General features: G+C 44.9%; 1 protein-coding gene across 1 annotated transcript in view; it reads left to right on the top strand.

The window, feature by feature from the left end:
• kcnj21 (potassium inwardly rectifying channel subfamily J member 21) overlaps positions 1-25325 on the top strand; it is a 38478-nt gene that overhangs the window by 1689 nt on the left and 11464 nt on the right. Inside the window, exons 2-3 of the mRNA XM_072692540.1 lie at positions 21767-21907; positions 23519-24395. Of these exons, the coding sequence (XP_072548641.1) occupies positions 21821-21907; positions 23519-24395 (964 nt within the window). The 5' untranslated portion in view covers positions 21767-21820. The remainder of the gene's footprint in view (positions 1-21766; positions 21908-23518; positions 24396-25325) is intronic.

The following is a 25325-nucleotide window of genomic DNA, read 5'->3' as shown; positions in this document are numbered from 1 at the left end:
AGACTGAAACCCTAGTCTCCGTCATTCCCACTCCGGGCCGGAGCGCTGCTGCTGCTGCTGCTGCACTATGGAGGTTTGGTGGTGGAGCTGCAGGAGGAGAACCTCTCTCCAGAACTGCTGCTGTGTGACGCTGCAGAACCCATAGAGTCATATTAGTGTAAAATCCTGTAGTATTACTCTACCACCTCAGGTTAGCCCCTGTTTACCTCAGAAGTCTCCATTTGTAATCTGCTGCAGCTCTGACTGACCGACTGACTGGGTTTAAAACAGTGCTGCATTAGGGGCAGTCGAGGCTCAGCCGTTAGAGCACTGGGCTGTTGATGACAGGGTTGTGGGTTCGATATCCGGGCTCGGCAAGCTGCCGCTGTTGGGAGCAAGGCCCTTCAAGCAATGGCAATGGCTGCTCAACCCTGCCAGGTGTGTGTGTGTTAACACTTATCTTAAAATCAATCAGGAGCTCCAGTTTCAGGTGTTCCTGCAGATGATTCCACACAGACTGAGCACCGGATCCAAATCTGATCCAGATCCAAATCTGCCTCACCATGTTCAGACCATCCTGCTGGAACTAGTCGAGTCTAAATACTACCAGGGCTTGTCTTCCGTGTAAATACAGTTGGGGGAGTATAGAATACCCCTACAGTTGTGGAGTGGAGCTCACTTTTACTCTACTGCAATAAATACAAATCATGCAATAAGCTTCCCTTTGTGGACAGCTGTACACATGCATTTCTGGACAAGCTGAAAGATCCAGAAGTTTGTGGACTGAGGGTGAGTTAGAGTAATACCATGTGCCTCAATTTTTGCCCATAACGTGAATCTACAGTTGTTCTTTGTACTGGATCAGAATTTCAGGATGAACGGACCAATAGAAATGTTCCAAAATGTCCTGGAATACATTATTTCTACACTGACTTCCATTGAAAGTTAACAGCGGTGATTTGTGAGGTGAAGCTAAGTGTGTACATTTGAGGCAAAGATGATCTCAGAATCAGGTCCAAGACCAGCCTTAAGGAGTTTAGGTAGTGCTGAACAGCTACAAATGCTTCCAGACTGGAACCCATTGTCTAGACATCACCAAATGCTGAGTTTTCCTCCCCTGAGAGGCTTTACCAGGCCTTTACTGCAGCAGCCCTCAGTTCTGCTTGTTTGTAGGTCTTTCTGCTTCAGTTTTGTCTTCAGTAAGTGAAAAACCGCTCAACTGAATTAAGGACAAGCGACTGACTCTGCAATTTAAGCTCCTGGGTTGCTTTTGCAGTGAGGGTCATCATCCATCTGTACCGTGAAGCACCATCCTATCAGCTTTACAGCATTGGACTGAACCTGAGCAGGAAGTAGAGCTTGTTTACATTTTTTTGTTTAAATTTTTTTTTTTGTAACTTTTTTTTTTCAAAAAATAAACTTGTAACTTGTAACTACACAAATTACAAAAAGTTGACTAAACAAATTACAAAAATATATACATTTTCTACCAAGATTACAAAAAGGAAAGTATAAAAATGACTAAATATATATGTTTTAGACAAAAATGTAAAAGAAAATGTACAAAAACTATAAAAATAACTAAATATATATGGGCTTGACAATGTTCAGTATTTGATGGTGTATATATGTACATATTTTACCTTTTTAATGTTTCTATCTTCTATTTTTGGTTTATTGTTTTATTTTCTATTTATTTTTTTCTTTCTTAATTATTACATCTTAATTTGTTCATTTTGTTCATATAAATTAATTTTATCTGACATTAGGCAGCATGATGCCTATAGGTTCATGGTATTTATCTTCTCCCACAGAGAGTCCTATTCTATTGGCAGTACTCCTCTACAGGGACTAGACAAGCTGTGTGTGTGCATTTGCACATCTGGGTCAGCAGCAATGGGTGCAACTTAAAGTAGCTGAATGCATTCATTAGAAGAGGTGTCCACAAACATTTGGACATGTAGCGTATTCGTATTTTCTTACTGCCCCAGGTGCTTTCCCATTGAACGCTATTGTAATCAGTGAGCACCACCAGTCAAAGCCCCGCCCCCAGGCAGGCCATCGCTAACTGGACACAACCTTCGTTAATGAGACCATTGATTCCAGCATAATGTCGGCTGTTTTCGTTTCCTGGGGCTTTGCTGGACTCCACTGGACTCATTTGATGTCTTTAGCTTCATAATCTGGTGTCTTTGATGTCAGATTCAGTAGATGTCCACAAGTTTCTGGACGGCTCCTAATGACTGAGCCCAGCTGACAAAGACATTCAGCACACTGACCAATAAGACCATCCCCGTAGCCTTGAGCGGTGGACGGAAGAGTAGCTGGAGCTCCATCCAGTATGCAGAGCTGCTGCTTAATTAGCATCCATCACACATATCACACTGAACTGACTATCAGCTCTGATCACAGCACCGATCAATCACTGGCATCCGATCAATGCAGGAGCGTCATTAGCAGTGCAGAGATCTGAATCAGAGCCAGCTTAGGACGAGTCAGGCCTCTTTGAGCATCATCCGTCTGCAGAGCCGGAGAACCAGCCGCAGTTCTGGACCAGCAGTTCCAGGGCGTGTATAGTTTCATATAATTAAATTAGTTTAATAATAATTAAATTTCATAAAAGCCCCACCCATTCAGCCCATAGTTAAGCCCCACCCATTCAGCCTACATCAGTTTAGCCCCACCTATTTAGCCTACAGCATTTTAGCCCCACCCATTCAGCCTACAGCAGTTTAGCCCCACCCATTCAGCCCATAGTTCAGCCCCACCCATTCAGCTACATCAGTTTAGCCCCACCTATTTAGCCTACAGCATTATAGCCCCACCCATTCAGCCTACATCAGTTTAGCCCCACCTATTTAGCCTACAGCATTATAGCCCCACCCATTCAGCCTACAGCAGTTTAGCCCTATCTATTTAGCCTACAGCATTATAGCCCCACCCATTCAGCCTACAGCAGTTTAGCTCTACCCATTCAACTCTCAGTAGAGTGCTGATTGAGTGGCGTTTTGGCTAATAGCTGCTGATTGGCTGGAGTTATGCATACTGGGTTCCAATTGGCTACCGTTCTGGGTACTGGGTGCCGATTGGCTAGTGTTCTGGGTACTGGGTGCTGATTGACATTTCGGCTACTGAGTGCTGACTGAATGGCGTTCTGTCTTATAAGTAATGATGGGCTGGAATTCTGGGTAATGAGTCCTGACAGGCTGGAATTCTGGGTAATGAGTCCTGATTGGCTGGCATTCTGGGTAATGAGTCCTGATTGGCTGGCATTCTGTGTACTAAGTTCCAATGTAAAGTCAAGCTAAACAAGTCACGGAAACATGCTTTGGCTGATTGGCTGGATGTGCCGGAAGGGAGGAAACTGGGCAAATTAAAAACAGCTGTAATTGTTCTGAGGTCAGGTGAGCACCTCCGGAAGCAGCTGGACTGTAATTGTCTCGCTCACTAACAGCATAAAATATGGGGTGTTGGGGTGTATGTGTAGCGAGGTGCGAGTCAGGCTAATCTGATTTCTATAATAAGGTTAATATCGTGTTATGAAAAGCCGCCGTGCCGCAGACATCCCTCTGCTCCCGGGTTAAACTCGGCCTGGAGCGTTTACTTAATGCTGACCTCTCCTGAACGCAGAAACACGCCGAGACCTAATCCAAGTTTAACCAGGCCGTGTCAGAAATGCACAACACAGCGTGTTTCTGCTGCTGAGGTCCTTGTTCCCTTGTGCGCACTGCTGCAGTGTGTGTGTGTGTGTGTGTGTGTGTGTGTGTGTGTGCTGCAGAAAGGTCTCTGTGCTTAGCTCTCTTGATGGACATTAATCATTTAAACGTGGTTCGTAAAACCACACCGACATCAAATGAGCTCTCGCACTCAGCAGCTAAATCAGCTGCTTCTGCTACAACAGCTGGAATCGACAGTTTTATGGAAGCCGGCACCGGCCTACAACTGTTAAAGCCATAGTTTGCCCCCCCCCCCCATCCACCCGTCTGGAAAACCAAGTATCAGTATCCCCACCTTCAACACGACGGGTACAGTATGGGTACAGTAAACGGGTACAGTATGTAACACTTGGTGGTGGTAGCTCCACAGCAGTTTAACCCCACCAACTCAGCCTACAGCAGTTTTGCCCAGTTTAGCCCCACCCATTCAGCCTACAGCAGTTTAGTCCCACCCATTAAGCCTATAGCAGTTTAGTTCCACACATTCAGCCTATAGCAGTTTAGTCCCACCCATCCAGCCTATAGCAGTTTAGTCCCACCCATCCAGCCTACAGCAGTTTAGTCCCACCCATCCAGCCTACAGCAAGTTTGGCCCTGCCCATTCAGCCTACAGCAAGTTTGGCCCTGCCCATTCAGCCTACAGCAGTTTAGTCCCACCCATCCAGCCTACAGCAAGTTTGGCCCTGCCCATTCAGCCTACAGCAAGTTTGGCCCTGCCCATTCAGCCTACAGCAAGTTTGGCCCTGCCCATTCAGCCTACAGCAGTTTAGTCCCACCCATTCAGCCTACAGCAGTTTAGTCCCACCCATCCAGCCTACAGCAGTTTAGTCCCACCCATTCAGCCTACAGCAGTTTAGTCCCACCCATCCAACCTACAGCAAGTTTGGCCCTGCCCATTCAGCCTACAGCAGTTTAGTCCCACCCATTCAGTCTACAGCAGTTTAGCCCCACCCATTCAGCCTACAGCAGTTTAGTTCCACTCATTCAGCCTACAGCAGTTTAGCCCCACCCATTTAGGCCATAACAGTTTAGCCCCTCCCATTCAGCCTATAGCAGTTTAGCCCCACCCATTCAGCCTACAGCAGTTTTGCCCCTCCCATTCAGCCTACAGCAGTTTTGCCCCACTCATTCAGCCTACAGCAGTTTTGCCCCACTCATTCAGCCTACAGCAGTTTAGCCCAGTGACCATACCTCAGCTGACCATGTCTCGGCTATTCGACTACATTTAGCATGGGGTGGGGGGTGGGGGTCATCAGTTTTTTCGCTGAGGTATCGCTTTAATGTTGGGGGCTGGAGACGAGATAAGCTGGAAGAAAGGAATTCAGCCTTACCCAGCTCCCTCTCTCCGTGTGTGTGTGTGTGTGTGTGTGTGTGTGTCAGAGCTAATGTACTGCAGTGTGCTCCGTCTGCCACCTGGATGCGTTCCGTTACAGAATCCCACCTTTACGCTTTAACAGCCTTGTCCAGAAGCCCCCCGGGCGGCGGCGGGCCTGTCTAAGGGAGTTAGAGTTTCAGCCGGCCGTGATGTGGACGTCAGAGGGATGTTTAAACTGCAGAGAGCAGAGTGTAACCGCCACACTGGTGCCACCACAGCAGAGCACTCCGAAGAGCCCGGATCCAACAGTTTCCACACCCACTTCCACTAAGGGCCCAGAACACTCCTAATTCCTTTCTCCTCCGACCCTGCTCCTGCTGCTATGCCGCTGTGGGCTCCTAAAGCAGGAGATCTTTGGTTCTTCGGTTCTTGCTTATTCTTGGAATGCATTCAGTTTCAGTTCGTTCATCTAAATTTGATCCTGGTTCTGGAACCCAAAAAGCCCTTTCCCAGCTGGAACTGAGTGATCCCGTGATGACATGTGTAGAGCATGCAGGGGTCTACTGTTTACTGCCGTTGCACAACGGCCTTCATTGATAAGGAATTCCTCGGTTCTGTTCGAAACTGGTGCAAACGCGAGCCGGTCCGCTGGCTGGCTGCAAGGTTCGAAGAGTTCTGAATGGAACCGGTTAAAGATACAGAGTTAATTTAGTCGAAATGATCTATTAGACTGCCGGCTGAGTCGGTTCTGGGCCAAAATAAAAAGATTAATTATGGGCACACCACCACCACCACCCCTCTTCAGGACCAATTCATCTCTGTTAGTGGTCGTACAGATTTCTCTTAGTAAATGGGGTCATCCTGTTGGGGGGGGGGGCATACACTACTAGACATTCATACGGCAGTCATATAATACCCTATTTACAGCACCAAATGTTTGTGGACACTCCTAATAAATGCACACACACAGCTTGTCTATTCCCTGTAGAGAAGAAGTACTGCCAATAGAATAGGACTCAACATCATGACCCTATTGCCACCATGCTGCCCAATGCCAGGTGTGGGCGAGAAGGGTATAAAGCCCCCCAGCATTGAGGAGCTGTGGAGCAGTGGAAGAGCTGTGATCTCTGGAATGATGGTGGTGGAGCTCCATCCAGTACTTTTGGGATAAGGTGAGGATGATGTGGTAATCATCATCATCCAACATCCTGACCTCACTAACGCTCTAGTAGAAAGTCTTCTTCTCTGGACAATAGAGACAGTTACTCCAGCGAAAGCAGGATCAACTCAACCCTTGATTTTAGAAGAAACAGTGAAGATGAGCAGATGTCCCAATACTTTTGTCCATATAGTGAATGTTACCAGCTTTTTTTATTAGTTTTTTTCCTGGCATGTGGGACCTCCGGGTTCTAAGTAGTTGTGTGTTTTCTTTCACTATATAACACACACACACACACACACACACAGTTGGTCCCTCGCATCACTACCTGGAGAGGGTTAATTCATTCAGACCGACACCTGGATCCGAGATTTTTAGCATAGCCGCATTAGTTGCCCAGTTTATCAGCTGCATCTCAGCAGTCACCATTTGGAAAAATGAATGGATTGTGGAAATGGAAAATCTCTGAAAACCTGCTTTCATTTAATATTTGTGAGGTAATCCAAAAGGTGGAGCTATTAGCATCCATGTAGCCACAATCATATATTTAAACTCTTTAATGACCTCATAATTCAGGGGCTCCAGCGCCATTCAGAGAAGAAATGCCAGTACGGGAGATACACCTGTGTGTCGTCAACGTAACAGCAGCAGGTGATGGTTTATTTCCCTGAAGATTGACTCAAAGAGAGGCAAATACAGTGGAAATAAAAGAGGCACGAAATAGAGCCTTGAGGCACACCACAAGTAATAACTGCTGTAGGAGAGAATAATTTGCCAATATTTCCGGAGAATGTAGAGATGAAGGTTGAGGGAAACCATCTTCAGAGCAGTCCTCTGAAATTCAACACCACCCTTAAAGCAACGTTATGCTGGAATTGGTAGTTTTTGCTTCGGGGCTCCCCCTACTGCCGAGTGTAATTCACTTTTACTCCACCGCAGTAAATACAAATCACACTTTTTAGCGCCCCGTCATGAACAGATAGCTGTACACGTGCATTTCTGGACAAGCTGAGAGCTGAAGGTGGAGCAGCATGTGGGCTGAGGTGGTAGAGTAATACTACAGGATTTTACACTAATATGACTCTATGGGTTCTGCAGCGTCACACAGCAGCAGTTCTGGAGAGAGGTTCTCCTCCTGCAGCTCCACCACCAAACCTCCATAGTGCAGTAGCAGCAGCAGCGCTCCGGCCCGGAGTGGGAATGACGGAGACGCCGTTCTCCCCCTGTTCCAGACAGTGGAGCATCAGAATGATCCTGAAGCTGCTGCTATTTTAAGGCACAACTGATAAAGAATGCTGCTCAGTGTAGAAGGACAGAGCGGTCAGACGCAGCACGTAGGCCCACTAAGCCTGCCACTAAGGGCGGAAAACTGTGTAAGTATTATTACTGCTGAACTATCTCTTTAAAAGCCCCACAGGAAGCCCACCAAAATCACTATAATAAGACAAAGTGGGGATGGAGGACATCACCCTGGGCAGTAATTAAACCCGAAACGATGGAAATTCCCCAGGAGAGCCGTCTGCTTTTCTCAGGGGAAGCGGAAACTTCTGAAAAGGCTGAAGCGCTCTCAGCAGATTGCCAGATACGGGGAGAGAGACAACGCGGCGCTAATGGCGTCCACTCGCCAGACTTGCTTTGTTTATATAAAGCTCTGTGTTCATCCAGCTCAAAAAACGCTGTGCACCCACCTGCTCCACGTTTTCTCTTTAATGGAACGCATCAGTGAACCAAAAGCCACGGAAATGTGGCTCTATTTTTGGTTCACGCTGGACGCGGCGCTCTCCTCCTATGTGTGTGTGTGTGTGTGTGTGTGTGTGTGTTATTCCTCAGAGAAAGTGGAGGGAAGCTGGAAGACAGTGTTTAAAGGGGGATTGATTTAATGGATTGGAGTGAAGAGGCTGGGATGGTTTTAAAAATGCAATAATTGTGTGATTAGCTCATCCTTCAGTGCTGATAACTCTCATCTCCGTCCATTCCCTCGCTCCAGAGCGTCCCTCTAAACGTTTTCAGTAGCTTTTAGCTGTGCTGCAGTTTAATGGGCAGTTTTTTAAATTTTTTCATCTGCTGTGGAGCGGTGAAGGACCTAGCGCCAGGAATCCGCCTGTGTGCCTCGTCTCCACTGCAGGCAGAACGGTTCTAGGCACAGAGACAACCCGTTCTAGTGGCGTTTCCCAGAGGCACGGCTCAGCGGTGTGTTCATACAGTCTGAGTTTACACAGTAATTTCAAAAGCACCAAATAAATGAACAAATTAATATCCAAATATTAGCGTAGAAATAAGGTATCTTTATCCAGTCAGAGTGTAACGCAAGTATCTTTATCCAATCAGAGTGTAACACATGTATCTTTATCCAATCAGTGTAACGCAAGTATCTTTATCCAATCAGAGTGTAATGCAAGTATCTTTATCCAATCAGTGTAACGCAAGTATCTTTATCCAATCAGAGTGTAACGCAAGTATCTTTATCCAATCAGTGTAACGCAAGTATCTTTATCCAGTCAGAGTGTAACGCATGTATCTTTATCCAATCAGTGTAACGCAAGTATCTTTATCCACTCAGAGTGTAACGCAAGTATCTTTATCCAATCAGTGTAACGCAAGTATCTTTATCCAATCAGAGTGTAACGCATGTATCTTTATCCAATCAGTGTAACGCAAGTATCTTTATCCAATCAGAGTGTAACGCATGTATCTTTATCCAATCAGTGTAACGCAAGTATCTTTATCCACTCAGAGTGTAACGCAAGTATCTTTATCCAATCAGAGTGTAACGCAAGTATCTTTATCCATTCAGAGTGTAACGCAAGTATCTTTATCTAATCAGAGTGTAACGCATGTATCTTTATCCAATCAGTGTAATGCAAGTATCTTTATCCAATCAGAGTGTAACGCATGTATCTTTATCCAATCAGTGTAACGCAAGTATCTTTATCCACTCAGAGTGTAACGCAAGTATCTTTATCCAATCACAGTGTAACGCATGTATCTCCATCCACTCAGAGTGTAACGCAAGTATCTTCATCCACTCAGAGTGTAACGCAAGTATCTTTATCCAATCAGTGTAACACATGTATCTTTATCCAATCACAGTGTAACGCAAGTATCTTTATTCACTCAGAGTGTAACGCAAGTATCTTCATCCAATCAGAGTGTAACACAAGTATCTTTATCCAATCAGAGTGTAACGCATGTATCTTTATCCAATCAGTGTAACGCAAGTATCTTTATCCAATCAGAGTGTAACGCAAGTATCTTTATCCAATCAGTGTAACGCAAGTATCTTTATCCAATCAGAGTGTAACGCAAGTATCTTTATCCAATCCGAGTGTAACGCAAGTATCTTTATCCAATCAGAGTGTAACGCAAGTATCTTTATTCACTCAGAGTGTAACGCAAGTATCTTCATCCACTCAGAGTGTAACGCAAGTATCTTTATCCAATCACTGTGTATCGCAAGTATCTTTATCCAATCAGAGTGTAACACATGTATCTTTATCCAATCACTGTGTATCGCAAGTATCTTTATCCAATCAGAGTGTAACACATGTATCTTTATCCAATCACAGTGTAACACAAGTATCTTTATCCAATCAGAGTGTAATGCAAGTATCTTTATCCAATCGGAGTGTAGCTCAAGTATCTTTATCCAATCGGAGTGTAGCTCAAGTATCTTTATCCAATCAGAGTGTAGCGCAAGTATCTTTATCTAATCAGAGTTTAATGCGAATCTTTAGAGGTATGCTTGGGATCGTCGTCCTGTTGCAAGGCCCAGTGACGCCCGAGCTTGAGCTTCGGGCAGGACTAAAATCTACATTTTCTCTGAGATTGTAAAGAATGAGTCAGAAATGCTGATTCAGACACAGGTTATTAAATAGGTTCACTTATTAAACTATCAGCTGAGGGGTTTTAATGATGATATACGAAGGTACAGCAGATACAGTGGGCCTGGACAATGAGGCAGAAAGCTGCAAAAGTGCTGAGAGTGCTGGTGTGAGAGTTGCCAGCCCACATCTGTCCTTTCTCGTTATTGTGAAAGTGTGGTTTTCGGTCGTGCCTGTGGACGGCATCCTGAGACGTTTATTAAAAGGCTGCACAAACAGAGGGAACAGTAATTGGAGCTAAAGCCATAAAGGAGGTTTTCCTGCGGCTTTAACAGCAGATGAATCAGCTTTTACACACACGGCAAGTGTCCAGGAGGAGTTTACAGTCAGAATCCATCAGCCCTCGCACGGACAGTCCAGTCCGAAGTTCAGATGCTCTTGACTGAGCTGTAATGTAAGGAAAACACTGGACGTCCAGAATAACCCGAGTGACGCTGCAGGGCGTTAATTCTGCTTCCTGAAGCGTGTATCATACACAATGTGCATAAATTACACACAGGGTATATTATGCTCCTCAGGCACCCCATCTTAAAAATACATGTGGACATTTGTGCAAATGGATACACACACATACAGCTTGTCGTTGTGTGATTACAATACTCTTGTTGCTGCTTGACATAATCAAATCCTCACAGCAATGCTCTTCCTCAGAAATTTAGTAGAAAGTCTTCTTCCCTGAACAGTAGAGATGATTACTCCAACAGAAGCAGGATCAACTATTTTTTATACCCCTGATTTCAGAAGAAACTAAGAATTACGAGCAGGTGTCCCAATACTTTTGTCATTTCGTATTGCATTTGGAATATGGAAAGTATTATAAGTAAGGAAATGAGAATGAGTGTCCAAACTTTTGCCAGGTTCAGCAGCTTCCGCTGGGGAACCCGATGCATCTCTGTGTTTCGGGCGATGATGGAGGAACCTCTGGAAATAGAGGGATTATGTAAAAATAGTTGAAAAGGTAATTATGCAAATAGTCGTGTGGGTGCTGAGAGATCGGGCTTATCATGGAGATTTCCTCTGCCGTATCTACGATCCGCACAGCCGCCCGGGAGGTTCCTGTGATATAACCTGCTCTGTTCTGCCCTCCAGTCAGAAAGCAGCTTCTCCTGGTGCAGATTTTTGAGCGAATATTGACAGAAACGCAGAACAGGGAGGTTTGGGTAGAGCGGCTGCGGGACGAGAGCTGCTTGAAGGCGGCGATTCTCACCTTCATCCCCCAGCAGCTGTAACAGCAACATTCATCATGAACATGAAGGTCATGGCAGTATTGTGCATGGAACTGTCCTTTTTTTCTATAGCATAGCAACATTTTGGACAAAAGTTTGTGGATGCCTACAATCTAGGGTAGTAACAGGGAGTGTGTTGTCCCTTTGCTGCAGTAACAGAGTCTACTCTTCTGCAAAGGCCTCACACTAGATTTTGGAGGGAGGATTTGATGGTGTTGAGCCAGGACAGCCTCAGTGAGGTCGGGTACTGATAATGGATGGTTAGTTATAGAGCAAAAACGACACTCAGACCAATCCCAGAGGTATTAGCTGGAGCTCCAGCACTCCAGAGGAGGCGGTTCCACTGCTATACAGCCTGCAGTGCTGCAGGGCTTTAGACCTTATACTCCTGGGATGGCATTCGGCATGGTGACCTCAGATTCTGTGTGTTCTGATGTTGATGATCACCACCCCACCTCATCGTCCTCAACTCCCCAACTCATCCCAAAAGTACTGGATGGAGCTCCTCCACCATCATTCCAGAGAACACAGGTCTTCCACTGCTCCACAGCTCCTCAATGCTGGGGGGCTTTAGACCCCTCTAGCCCACGCCTGGCGGGTCATGATGTTGATCTGCTCCTGCAGAGGGTCCTATTCTATTGGCAGTACTTCTCTATTACAGGGACTAGACAAGCTGTGTGTGTGTGTGCATTTGCACATCTGTGTCAGCAATGAGTGCAGCTTAATTTAGTTGATGAATGCTTTTAATTAGAAGGGGTGTCCACAAATATTTGGACATAGTGTATGATATTACGGTGCTCCCTTTAGGTCGCCATGCTCTATTTCAGTCTATGTTCTAGATAACAGTAAGTCCTACAGTCCAACACCTCCACACGCTCTGGACTGCAGTTAGAGCCAATGCTAATTGGTGGGGTTAAGGTTCCAGTACTTGTTAGCAACATTAGCCTCGTAGCTCCAGTTTGAGCCTGAAGGAAAAGCACCAACATGACTGGACTGGATGCAGGATGAAGGTCAAAGTGGTCTTTCTGCTTCTGTATCAGAACTCTGTCCGATCTGTCTCTGCACCTTCTCCTAATCCCGCACGCCCCCCCCCCCCTCTCTCTCTCTCTCTGCTTTTGTCCTCTCTGGAGGAGGAGTATGATGGATAATGGAGGCTTTTAAGTGCTCTCTCTCTCTCTCTCTCTGTCTCTCTCTCTCCATCTCTCTGCTTTTCTCCTGTGAAGAAGCTCCTCTGGTCCATCATGCACCTTTATCAAGGTTTTTCTTTTTACCTGGCACTCATCACGGCTTTATTCACGTTAATGGGAGAATAAAGGAGGGCGAAGTAGAAAAGACAAGAAGAGAAAAATGCTCCACAACAGAAACCAGAACCAAAGTGCTTCTACAGGTGCAGCCGATAAGCCCTGTAACGCTCATATACGCTCATTCTGACAGACTGTAGTACACTACAGGAAGCGTAGGGGGCGCTCTATAATGCTCTATAATGTTCATATGATCCACACTCTCATTCTGACAGACTGTAATACACTACAGGAAGCGTAGGGGGCGCTCTATAATGATCATATGATCCATACGCTCATTCTGACTGTAATACACTACAGGAAGAGTAGGGGGTGCTCTATAATGCTCTATAATGTTCATATGATCCACACGCTCATTCTGACAGACTGTAGTACACTACAGGAAGAGTAGGGGGTGCTCTATAATGCTCTATAATGTTCATATGATCCACACGCTCATTCTGACAGACTGTAATACACTACAGGAAGCGTAGGGGGCGCTCTATAATGATCATATGATCCATACGCTCATTCTGACTGTAATACACTACAGGAAGAGTAGGGGGTGCTCTATAATGCTCTATAATGTTCATATGATCCACACGCTCATTCTGACAGACTGTAGTACACTACAGGAAGAGTAGGGGGTGCTCTATAATGCTCTATAATGTTCATATGATCCACACGCTCATTCTGACAGACTGTAATACACTACAGGAAGCGTAGGGGGCGCTCTATAATGCTCTATAATGTTCATATGATCCACACGCTCATTCTGACAGACTGTAATACACTACAGGAAGTGTAGGAGGCGCTCTATAATGCTGTATAATGTTCATATGATCCACATTCTCATTCTGACAGACTGCAATACGCTACAGGAAGTGTAGGGGGTGCTCTATAATGCTCTATAATGTTCATATGATCCACACGCTCATTCTGACAGACTGTAATACACTACAGGAAGCGTAGGGGGCGCTCTATAATGCTCTATAATGTTCATATGATCCACACGCTCATTCTGACAGACTGTAATACACTACAGGAAGTGTAGGAGGCGCTCTATAATGCTGTATAATGTTCATATGATCCACATTCTCATTCTGACAGACTGCAATACACTACAGGAAGTGTAGGGGGCACTCTATAATGCTCTATAATGTTCATATGATCCACACGCCCATTCTGACAGACTGTAATACACTACAGGAAGTGTAGGGGGCGCTCTATAATGCTCTATAATGATCATATGATCCACACGCTCATTCTGACAGACTGTAATACGCTACAGGAAGTGTAGGGGGCGCTCTATAATGCTCTATAATGTTCATATGATCCACATGCTCATTCTGACAGACTGTAGTACACTACAGGAAGAGTAGGGGGTGCTCTATAATGCTCTATAATGTTCATATGATCCACACGCTCATTCTGACAGACTGTAATACACTACAGGAAGTGTAGGAGGCGCTCTATAATGCTTTATAATGATCATATGATCCACACGCTCATTCTGACAGACTGTAATACACTACAGGAAGCATAGGGGGCGCTCTATAATGCTCTATAATGTTCATATGATCCACACGCTCATTCTGACAGACTGTAATACGCTACAGGAAGTGTAGGGGGCGCTCTATAATGCTCTATAATGTTCATATGATCCACATGCTCATTCTGACAGACTGTAATACACTACAGGAAGCGTAGGGGGCGCTCTATAATGCTCTATAATGATCATATGATCCACACGCTCATTCTGACAGACTGTAATACGCTACAGGAAGCGTAGGGGGCGCTCTATAATGCTCTATAATGTTCATATGATCCACACGCTCATTCTGACAGAATGACTATATGACTATATCTGAGCTGAATGATAGTCAGATGGACTGACCTCATAAGCCGCCATGATCACCACAAGGGAGGTTTGATTGATGAACCAAAGAAGGGGGAACAGTCAGATTTGGTTGGTGGAATGACAGTAAAGAGCTTAATCAGTTGTATTGATCGCTGGTTGCAGCTTTGTATCACACACACACTCACACACACACACACACACACACATACACTCTTCTTCTGATGGCTGTGTGAACGTCTCTCGGCTCAGAGCTGCAGAAGTGTCCCGTCCCGCTGGCCCGGCCAGTTGGTGACATTTCGCTCTGACCGACTCCCAGCACACAGTGACGTCAGCAGGCGGGCTGCTGGGAGACAGCGGTGCTGCCCTGAACTGACCGCAAACCACCGTCACGCCATCACTGCATCTGCCTCTGCTTTCTCACACATCTCTTAGCAAGACCAGCCACTCTTAAAAACACTCATGATACACCATATGTCCAAATGTTTGTGGACACCCCTTCTAATGAATGCATTCAGCTACTTTAAGCTGCACCCATTGCTGACACATATGTGCAAATGCACACCCACAGCTTGTCTAGTACCTGTAGAGAAGAAGTACTGCCAATAGAATAGGACTCTCTGGAACAGACGAACACACATGACCCTATCGGCTCCATGCTTCCTAATAATGCCAGGCGTGGGCTAGAGGGGTATAAAGCCCCCCAGCATTGAGGAGTTGGGGATGATGAGGTGGGGTGGTGATCATCATAAAAGATCCTCAACATCCTGACCTCACTAGCGCTCTTGTCCGTGAATGCAATCAAATCCTCACAGCAATGCTCCTTTAGTATCTAGTAGAAAGTCTTCTTCTCTAGACAGTAGAGACAGTGACTCCAACAGAAGCAGGCTTTGTCATTCTCATTTGACTTACCACCCCGTCACGCTAGCTGGCTTTGTTTATAAACAGTGTACTGCTGCTGTAAATGATATCACAAAGAGGAAATTAAATCAATTGAGCCTTTGAATCAGCAAGAGACAAGAAAAGCAAGTTCTGCGTTTCTTAACGTTGTTTATTTGCTGCTTTCTTCCTGTTAGGGTCTGTCAAGCTCAGCTCAACCACCCCTTCACACAAAATACACAGGGAACACTGATTTGTATTAAAAATCTTACAATATTAGTGCAAAGAAAATTATTTTTTCAAACTGATTGACGTGTGCTAGGTCTGGAATTTGACCATGCGAAGAACTGCAGTCATTGTAATATAAAATGTACCACCCCGTCACATTTTACTGTGGCTCCCATGTCTGGATGAAAAGGATTTGTTAATAAGGATTTTCTTTATTTTAGTTTTTTTTGAAGGATGAACAAATGTTTTAAGTTATGAATTAAACAAAAATAGTGTTTGATCTTGATGACAATTTTGAAAATTGCAAAGTTTAAACGCCATCAGCGTTACAGAAATACTCCATAATGAGAATCTGCAGTTGTTCTTTACAATGTCAGAATCAGAATTTCATGATGAACGGACCAATAGAAACGCTCCAAAATTACCATGAATAAAATCTTTCTACACTGACTTCCATTGAAAGTTAATTTTCCTCCTGTAAAGCTGTTGTTTTGGACATGCATGGATTTTGCATGACAGTGACACTCTAGGCCCTATTTTAGCGATCTTTTGTTGAGTTCATTGGTGTGTCTTTGCTATGGTAACGACGGGAAAAGTTCGCCTTGCTCGACTTGAATGTATTGAGTCTCTTAATGAATCATTGCTGTGTTTGTTTTGGGTGTAACATGCAGAAATAAACCAATCAGTGTGTCCCTTGCTGTCGCTCCCTTTAAGAGCCAGGTGCGGTCAGACTGACCTTGGCGGGTTGCTATTTCAGTGGTGTAAAACGTGGGGGGGGGGTGCGAACGTCGGGCTGCACGCGCCTGTGTTGACAATTCACTGCCGAGATAGCAACGAGCGTCTGACTGTTGACGAAAGTCAGTCAGTGGAGCTCCTGCTGTGTTTCTGTTGCCGAGATACACAGCAATACTCCAGAAACTGACCTGAATACCCCTCATTACGAGACCACCGCACCCATCAGCAGAGAGATATTTACGAGCAGTGCTGCTGTTTAAACAGCACAGACCGAAGGAGTGGAAATAGACTGCTGGCGGGGTGGAAGATAGCGATGAGCATCGTCACGCGCCCTGCGCAGGGTGTAGGATTGGGGCCCTGTGTCATATTTCTCATCATCAGACCATCATCAGCTCCTTTTACTGTATTTTGGGCCTAAAAGTGCAGAGAATTGTTCACTTGAGTCAAGAAATACAGGCTGAATTACCGGCCAATGGAATAATACACACCAAAAAGTGTGTGTGTGTATATGTGTGTGTGTGTGTGTGTGTGTGCGCCATCTGCTCCAGTCTTCCCCACTCCTCGACCCTGCTGAGAAACTCATCAGTATTGCTCTCACACACACACACCCACACAGGCCAGGGTTACTCCAACCGACCCTGACACACACTCCCTACGGTGAGACACCACACACACACACACACACACACACACTCCCTCACACACATGCTACATCATGTCTCAGCGAGACTGCGAGTTGGTGGGCAGCTTTTGGAAAACACACTCCGTCTAATGAAGTGTAGCGTCCAACATGAGCAGTTTATGCTGTGCCAGTCTGTGTGTGTGTCAGTGTGTGTGTGTGTGTGTGTGTGTGTGTGTGTGTGTGTGTGTGTGTTCAGTACAGCCGCCAGACTTTTTGCTCCTGACGTGTCGGTCAGGGTTCTAGATCTGTATGAGGTTCTGAAATGCCACTTTTACTACATCACGTTTTGTTTACTGAACTTTTCAAACACTTGAAGCAAATTAATGAAGATTTTTGGGGATTTGTTTTTAGCCATGTTAGCTTAGCATCTCCTTTCGTGAATTAAAGAAGCTCGCGTCAGATATTAAACATGTCTTGGCTGATTGATTGGATCTGGGGGCAGAGATGATCAATTATGCTGTCTGATTTTTCTCTGAACTGCTCCTTTAATGTTTCCTGCAGACCCGCCTTTCAATAGATATGCTAAAGGAGCCGGTTTCAGGATTCACTTGAGCTAATTACTCTACACTCCTGTGTGTGTGTGTGTGAGTGTGTGTGTGTGTGTGTGTGTGTGTGTGAGGGTGTCTGTATTAGCAGCCCATTGACTCCATCTATCATCTTCACTGTCCCCCTGCTGACGGCCTGCGGGTGAAGCGAACCCTCCTAAACCTGCAGTAATTCTCTCATAATGAAAACGAGGTGTATTTAATTAAGGCCGAGATGAGGATGATGAGGAGCTGCTGGGTTGTTTCCTCACATAAAAAAAAAACATAAAATAATGTAATAAAACAATAAAATTATACTGGAAAGATTATACTACAAGATTCCAGCTTGTTAGAAGCTGAGTTCAGTCAGACCCTCTCAAAGCTGCCCATCTCGGGTCACTAGGATTGCTGTAATTGGACTAATTGGTTTGAGAGACGGGACAGAATTAATGAGGGTAACTCAAGGGAATCACTTACCAAGCTCAACAGCCTGCGTGTTACACTAATCACACTGAAGTGTAACCGGAACCCTGACGAGGAGAACACTTGACTGGCCGGGAGACGTTGTGCTAAACTGAGGGATACAGTCAGCTTCATCAACGCCAAAACAATTTTCCTCGTTCACTCATTTTTCCTTATTTCTCTGCCTAAAGAAACAGTTAAGACGTAAACAGACTCACTCAGAGTGGAGGTTTGGTGGGTTTGCTATGAAACACTCGGTTCTAGATAACCTCCTCCAGTCAGAGCTGTGGTTCTACAGTGGAGGTGAAGGGAAGCAGACGTCTGAAGCTCTAATAATAAAAGCTCCTCACAGAAAGTTCTTCACCTGATGGTGATGAAGACGCTGCCTGATGCCTGAGACACGGTTCTACCAGAGTTCTGAGAAGAGTTCGGCTCTAGAACCTGCTTTTAGAACCAGATCATTAAAATGGTGGAGGGATACATGCTGCAGGGTGTAGTGCAGCTACAGAAAGTAGTCCCTAAAGACAACTGTGTTCACCCCAGTCCCTCATGAGTTCCTCATAAGGTGACACTAGAGATGTGGCCTGTGTTAACCTGAGGTAAATCTGTTAGCTAAGGTTAGCCAAAGTTAGCCTGACTAAACCTATTAGCCAAAGTTAGCCTGGGGTAACCTAAGTTAAACCTGTTGGTTAAGGTGAACTTGCATTAGCCTGATTTGACACTGTTAGCTAATGTTAGCTGCTAACGTGAGTCAAACTTGTTAGGTAAGGTTAGCCTGTTCAGATTTGTCACTATTTTACCATCATCATCATCATCATCATTATTCCATATAATACTCAGGAGACTCATGTAGCTGCACTGGTGGGTTTGGATAGAAAATAAAATGGCTATATTTGTGTTGTAGTCATGGCGACAGACACTTGGCTCCATTTACCACCCCGTAAAAAAAATCTAGTCAGTACGTTTTTCCACAGTGAAGCATAATTTCACACCAAACCCCCACTCTTCTCAAACACTGAGTTATGCAGAGAATTCTGAACAGTTGATGGAATTCCTCTTTAAAGCAGCAGTCCTTAAGATTTTTTCATTTACATTGAAAGCAGTCATCTTCCTCAGTGGGGAGGGGCCAAAATATTGTAATAAATCAGTATCAGTGTGCTGTGTGACCATCCCTGCAAAAGCCTAATACTGTATATTCACTCTTAAAACAGAGTGGTCTGGTAGGTTTCCGCGTTTTTTTCCGGTCATATCAGGCTTTTACGTAACTACGCCATATGCAAAACCTCTAAAACAGGATCCAGTAACTTTTGCTGATTACTTGAGCAACTACAGCGCTGTTAATAGCGCAGATACAAACAGCTACTGCAAACATGGAGATATCAGAACGGCAAACTCGGCCTTCATCTGCCCAAACTGACTAAATGTAAACTTGCAATGCAATTACACATTCTCACCAGAGAGGTCTCTAAATCCCCAAATTTACAGACTGTTGCTTTAAGTTCATGAAGTGCCACTAGTGATGTGAAAATGAAATGTATTAGCATTTAAACAAATCTATAGTACAAATCCATCCACATTTGTAAAAGTATGTGGAACTGTTTGGAGAACCGTGTTTGTATAACGACTAAGGATTGTTAGCTGTAGCCGAGAAGAGGCTGATTTCAGGCATTAGAACAGAGTGTATTACTGGAATGTTTTCATGGCAGGTCTGAAGAGCCTCAGGGCTGATCGATACAAACCTGCTTATTCTGAGCTGCAGCTTTTCAGGCAGTCCAGAGTACAGACGTAACAACAGAGACACAAATAAAACTTTCAAGCCAGTGACGAATGTGCACCAGAACTGCAGCTAACGGTTATTTCTGCAATCAGCTAAACGCATCCGCTATAATTAGATTTACTGACCAGTTTGTCTTTCTTTTGCTGCCCAATCTCACTTCACTCCCCGATTTTATGTTCCAAAGGTTAGCCTGAGGTGCCCCTGAAAGCTAAGGTTAGCCTGAGAAAATCCTGAAAGCTAAGGTTAGCCTGAGAAAATCCTGAAAGCTAAGGTTAGCCTGAGGTAAACCTGTTGGCTATGGCTGGCCTGTGTTAACATGAGGTAAATCCTTTAGCTATGGCTAGCCTGTGTTAACCTGAGTTAAACCTGCTAGCTATGGTTAGCCTGTGTTAACATGAGGTAAATCCTTTAGCTATGATTAGCCTGTGTTAACCTGAGTTAAACCTGCTAGCTATGATTAGCCTGTGTTAACCTGAGTTAAACCTGCTAGCTATGGTTAGCCTGTGTTAACATGAGGTAAATCTTTTAGCTATGGCTAGCCTGTGTTAACCTGAGTTAAACCTGCTAGCTACGATTAGCCTGTGTTAACCTGAGTTAAACCTGCTAGCTATGGTTAGCCTGTGTTAACCTGAGTTAAACCTGCTAGCTATGGTTAGCCTGTGTTAACCTGAGGTAAATTCTTTAGCTATGGCTAGCCTGTGTTAACCTGAGGTAAACCTGCTAGCTATGGTTAGCCTGTGTTAACATGAGGTAAACCCTTTAGCTATGGCTAGCCTGTGTTAACCTGAGTTACACCTGCTAGCTATGGTTAGCCTGTGTTAACATGAGGTAAATCCTTTAGCTATGGCTAGCCTGTGTTAACCTGAGTTACACCTGCTAGCTATGGTTAGCCTGTGTTAACATGAGGTAAATCCTTTAGCTATGGCTAGCCTGTGTTAACATGAGGTAAATCCTTTAGCTATGGCTAGCCTGTGTTAACCTGAGATAAAGCTGTTAGCTATGGTTAGCTTGTGTTAACCTGAGGAAAACCTGCTAGCTAAAGTTAACCCGCGTTAACCCCGAGTTATATATTTGCCTGAAAAATATTATGAATAGTATGAAGCAAGACTGCAAATGATGGAAGGTGATCATGGAGGACCTCAGTAATGGGTGATGTAAGAAAACTCTCAGTTATGATGAGAAACTGCTGAGCAGATCAAGAGGGCTGCCGAAACGTCGGCACAGATGTGTCAAAGATGACCACAAAGAGCCAGGGCCTCACTGAGTGTGTAGCATGATGCAAACCACTGGTAAGCCTGAGGAACAGGAAGGTTCGAGGCCTCAGACAGCAGCCCGATGGACAGATTTCATCTGTAAAACAGGCCGGCCGTCTGTTCGGCTGCTGCAGTGGAGCTGGATCACTCCTCTTTACGATGGTGAAGCATTAGCCTACAACCAACACTACCCTGCAGCTGTGGTGGGAAGTTCACATACACCCATCTCAGACATGAAGATCGTGGAAATATTGAGAATTTAATGATTTCTTTCATCTGTTCTTTTACTGAGTGCCAGAGTACACTATGGACAAAAGTATTGAGACACCTATATGTTATACTGACAAGAGCTTTTTATGACATCCCTTTAAACCCTTCCAGCTTTGATTCAATATAAAAGGAATCCAGTAGTTCCTGAGGCCTTCCATAAGACTTGGGCTGTGTCCTAATACTATCAGGTATAGTCTACATACTAATGTTAATAGTGCAGGTTTGGCAGGTTAGTACACCACATCGTTTAGTACAAATAGGACGTGAGGAAGCGTTGCTATGCTAGTCATCACCGCTGCACATTCTAAAAAAATGTTTCTGATGTGAGTAGCTCCTCTCTTTACATTTCGCATTGCATTGTGGGATAGTAGTCTGTAGTGTAACCACACTCAAAACCGACTGGTTGCAAGTATGCATTGTGGATATTTGAGTATACTTAACTTTGACACTTTTATCTATACTACATATGCATACTCAAATACTAGCTAGTTGAGGTTAATCAAATTTCTCAGATTTCATGTCACATGTGTTTGCCTCTGCAGTTTGAGAGCTCCCCCTGCTGGACTGGAAGACGGTATCTGTGGCTCCTGCTGGTCATGAGCAGTGTAAAGGGCCAGTTCGGACAGGATGTGGAGAAACAGGGCATGAAGCTGCCCAAGAAATGGAACGATCCCAACGACAAGGTGAGTTAGCTTCAAACGTCGTGGAAAGGAGGAAAGGGGGTCTGACTGAATTCATGCAGAAGGCCCCGTGTCTCGCGTTTCGCTTTCCTGAAGGTTAACATTTGACAAAGTGGCAAAGTGACAAGCATCAGCACAAACCAGTCAGGGCAGCTCGCCGGCTCGACGCTAACACTTAGCGTTTCTTTTTTTTCTGCAGTGCAGAGCGAGACACAGCCTCATGCAGGGAAAACTGTTAAGGGTTTTTAAAACAGCTTAAATTAGAGGTCATCTTCATTTCACAGCATCAGACAGATGTTAGACTGGATGACTGAGTGGAGTGTAAAGTCACAGAAATCACAGCCACTCCTGTATTATTTGAAGCTCCTCTTGGTGGCGTAATAGAGCACTGTTTTGAAGCAGACCATCAGGTCACAGTGAGAGCTAGCCAGGCTAAGATACAGCCTCCAAACATGGTAGAGGTAGTTACCCACACTGTTACTATAACTAAGACCTCCAAAGTAAACAATGAGAGACCCCTATATACAACTCACAGTCAGAGCTTCCAAACATGGTGGAGGAAGTGTCACTCACTGTTACTATAACTAAGACCTCCAAAGTAAACAATGAGAGACCCCTATATACAACTCACAGTGAGAGCTTTCAAACATGGAAGGTGGAGGTAGTTTCATGCCCAACTCACAATGAGAGCTAGTCAGGCTAAAGTACAGCATCCAGCATATAGCTTCCAAACATGGTGGAGGTAGTTTCACACACTGTTACTATAACTAAGACCCCCCAAGTAAAATAGGAGAACCCCCTCCCCATATACAATTCACGATGAGAGCTAGCCAGGCTAAAGTACAGCATCTAAACATGATGGAGGTAGTTCCACACACTGTTACTATAACTAAGACCTCCAAGTAAACAATGGAAGACCCCCATATTCCCTATTTATACATTCACAGCAGCTCATGCTGAGACTTTTACCACGTTCTAGATAACCTTCCCCAGTCAGAACTAAACTTGAGTAAACAATGAGAGACCCCTATATACAACTCACAGTGAGAGCTTTCAAACATGGTGGAGGTAGTTCCACACACTGTTACTATAACTAAGACCCCCAAAGTAAACAATGAGAGCCCCCTATATACAACTCACAGTGAGAGCTTCCAAACATGCTGGAGGTAGTTTCACACACTGTTACTATAACTAAGACCTCCAAGTAAACAATGGAAGACCCCCATATTCCCCATTTATACATTCTCAGCATGCTCAGATTTTTACCACGTTCTAGATAACCTTCCCCAGTCAGAACTAAACTTGAGTTTGTCTGAAGCTCTAATAAAAGCTCCTCACAGAAAGTTCTTCACCTAATGGTGATGAAGACGCTGCCTGATGCCTGAGACACTGTTCTACCAGAGTTCTGAGAAGAGTTCGGCTCTAGAACCTGCTTTAAAAATCAGATCATTCAAATGGTGGAGGGATACATGCTGCCTGTAGGGTGTAGTGCTTATTTTGAGCTCATAATTCCGAAGATCCACAGGAATCTTGTCTTGCTTCGATGTGGATGCCCCTGTTCTAACCTTCAACTCTTTATTCCTTCCTTCATATCCCACAACCTCGTCACCTCAGATCCCCACAGACCGGACCATGGTGGTGGGAGGCATGGCTGGAGGCGGAGACTCCATGGATGGTCCAGGAGGTCAGCTGAAGAAGCGCAGACAGCGCTACGTGGAGAAGGACGGCAAGTGTAACGTTCACCATGGCAACGTGCGGGAAACCTACCGCTACCTGACAGACATCTTCACCACGCTGGTGGACCTGAAGTGGCGCTTCAACCTGCTGGTGTTCACGCTGGTCTACACCACCACGTGGGTGTTCTTCGGCCTCATCTGGTGGTTGATCGCCTATGCCAGAGGCGACCTTGACCACACAGACGATGGAGACTGGACGCCATGCGTCAACAATCTCAACGGCTTCGTCTCGGCCTTCCTCTTCTCCATCGAGACGGAGACCACCATTGGCTACGGCTACCGCGTGATCACGGAGAAGTGTCCCGAGGGCATCATCCTGCTGCTGGTGCAGGCCATCCTGGGCTCCATCGTCAACGCCTTCATGGTGGGCTGCATGTTCGTCAAGATCTCGCAGCCCAAGAAGCGAGCTGAGACACTCATGTTCTCGCAGAAGGCCGTCATTTCCATGCGCGACAGCAAGCTCTGCCTGATGTTCCGCGTGGGAGACCTGCGCAACTCGCACATCGTGGAGGCGTCCATCCGGGCCAAGCTGATCCGCTCCAAACAGACCAAAGAGGGAGAGTTCATCCCCCTCAACCAGACGGACATCAACGTGGGCTTCGACACGGGGGACGACCGGCTCTTTCTGGTGTCTCCACTCATCATCTGCCACGAGTTTAATGAGAGCAGCCCCTTCTGGGAGATCTCTCAGGAGCAGCTGGCGCGAGAGGAGTTTGAGATAGTGGTGATCCTGGAGGGCATGGTGGAGGCCACAGGTGAGCCAGCCGTGAGTGCGAGAGGAATTAGTGCCTGTGTAGAATATCTCCTGAGAGGACCGTACACTCTCCACCCAGCGTTACTCACAGCAGCATTAGCTTCCATACAGCTACTGTAATCCCCGCTGTGTTCCGGTTCCCTGGTCTAGCTACGTTCAGTTACGTTACGTTGCTCCCGTTGCTGTAATAGAAGTGCAAATGCACACACTACCCTGTATAGAAGTACTGCCAATAGAATAGGACTCTCTGGAGCAGATCAACATCATGACCCTATTGGCTCCATGCTGCCTAATAATGCCAGGCGTGGGCTAGAGGGGTATAAAGCCCCCTAGCATTGAGGAGCTGTGGAGCAATGGAAGAACTGTGTTCTCTGGACTGATGGTGGTGGAGCTCCATCAGTACTTTTTGGGTTGGGGATGATGAGGTGGGGTGGTGATCATCATCATCATCCAACATCCTGACCTCACTAACACTTAGTAGAAAGTCTTTCTCTGGACAGTAGAGACAGTTACTCCAACAGAAGCAGAAATCGAGTTGAGTATTATCAACTCTAATATTGCCTCATAAAATAAAATGAATAAATAAAGAGTTCAGTTCTAAAAATATCAAAAATGACCAAAATCTTTCATCTGGAACAAAGTTGATTATTTAAAACAAGGAAGATGATGGATGTGCCCAGACTGGACAGTGAAGCTGTATAATATCAATGATACAATTATTTTCAATAGAGAATTACTAAATTATTATAAACTAATAATAGTAAACTAATAATATGTATTTTATTTTATAAATATAAACTATTATTAAATGTTTTATTACATTTTATAATTTAACAACTATTTGTAAATTATACTATTAACTATTTTATAAGTAAACATTTAAATAAACTTATAAACATAAACATAAAGTTATAAAAAATATAATACAGAT

The sequence above is a fragment of the Salminus brasiliensis genome, chromosome 1 (assembly GCF_030463535.1).
Source record: "Salminus brasiliensis chromosome 1, fSalBra1.hap2, whole genome shotgun sequence".
Taxonomy (NCBI): Eukaryota; Metazoa; Chordata; class Actinopteri; order Characiformes; family Bryconidae; genus Salminus; species Salminus brasiliensis.
Note: the sequence above shows the minus strand (reverse complement) of the source record. Positions and strands in the feature narration are given on the sequence as shown.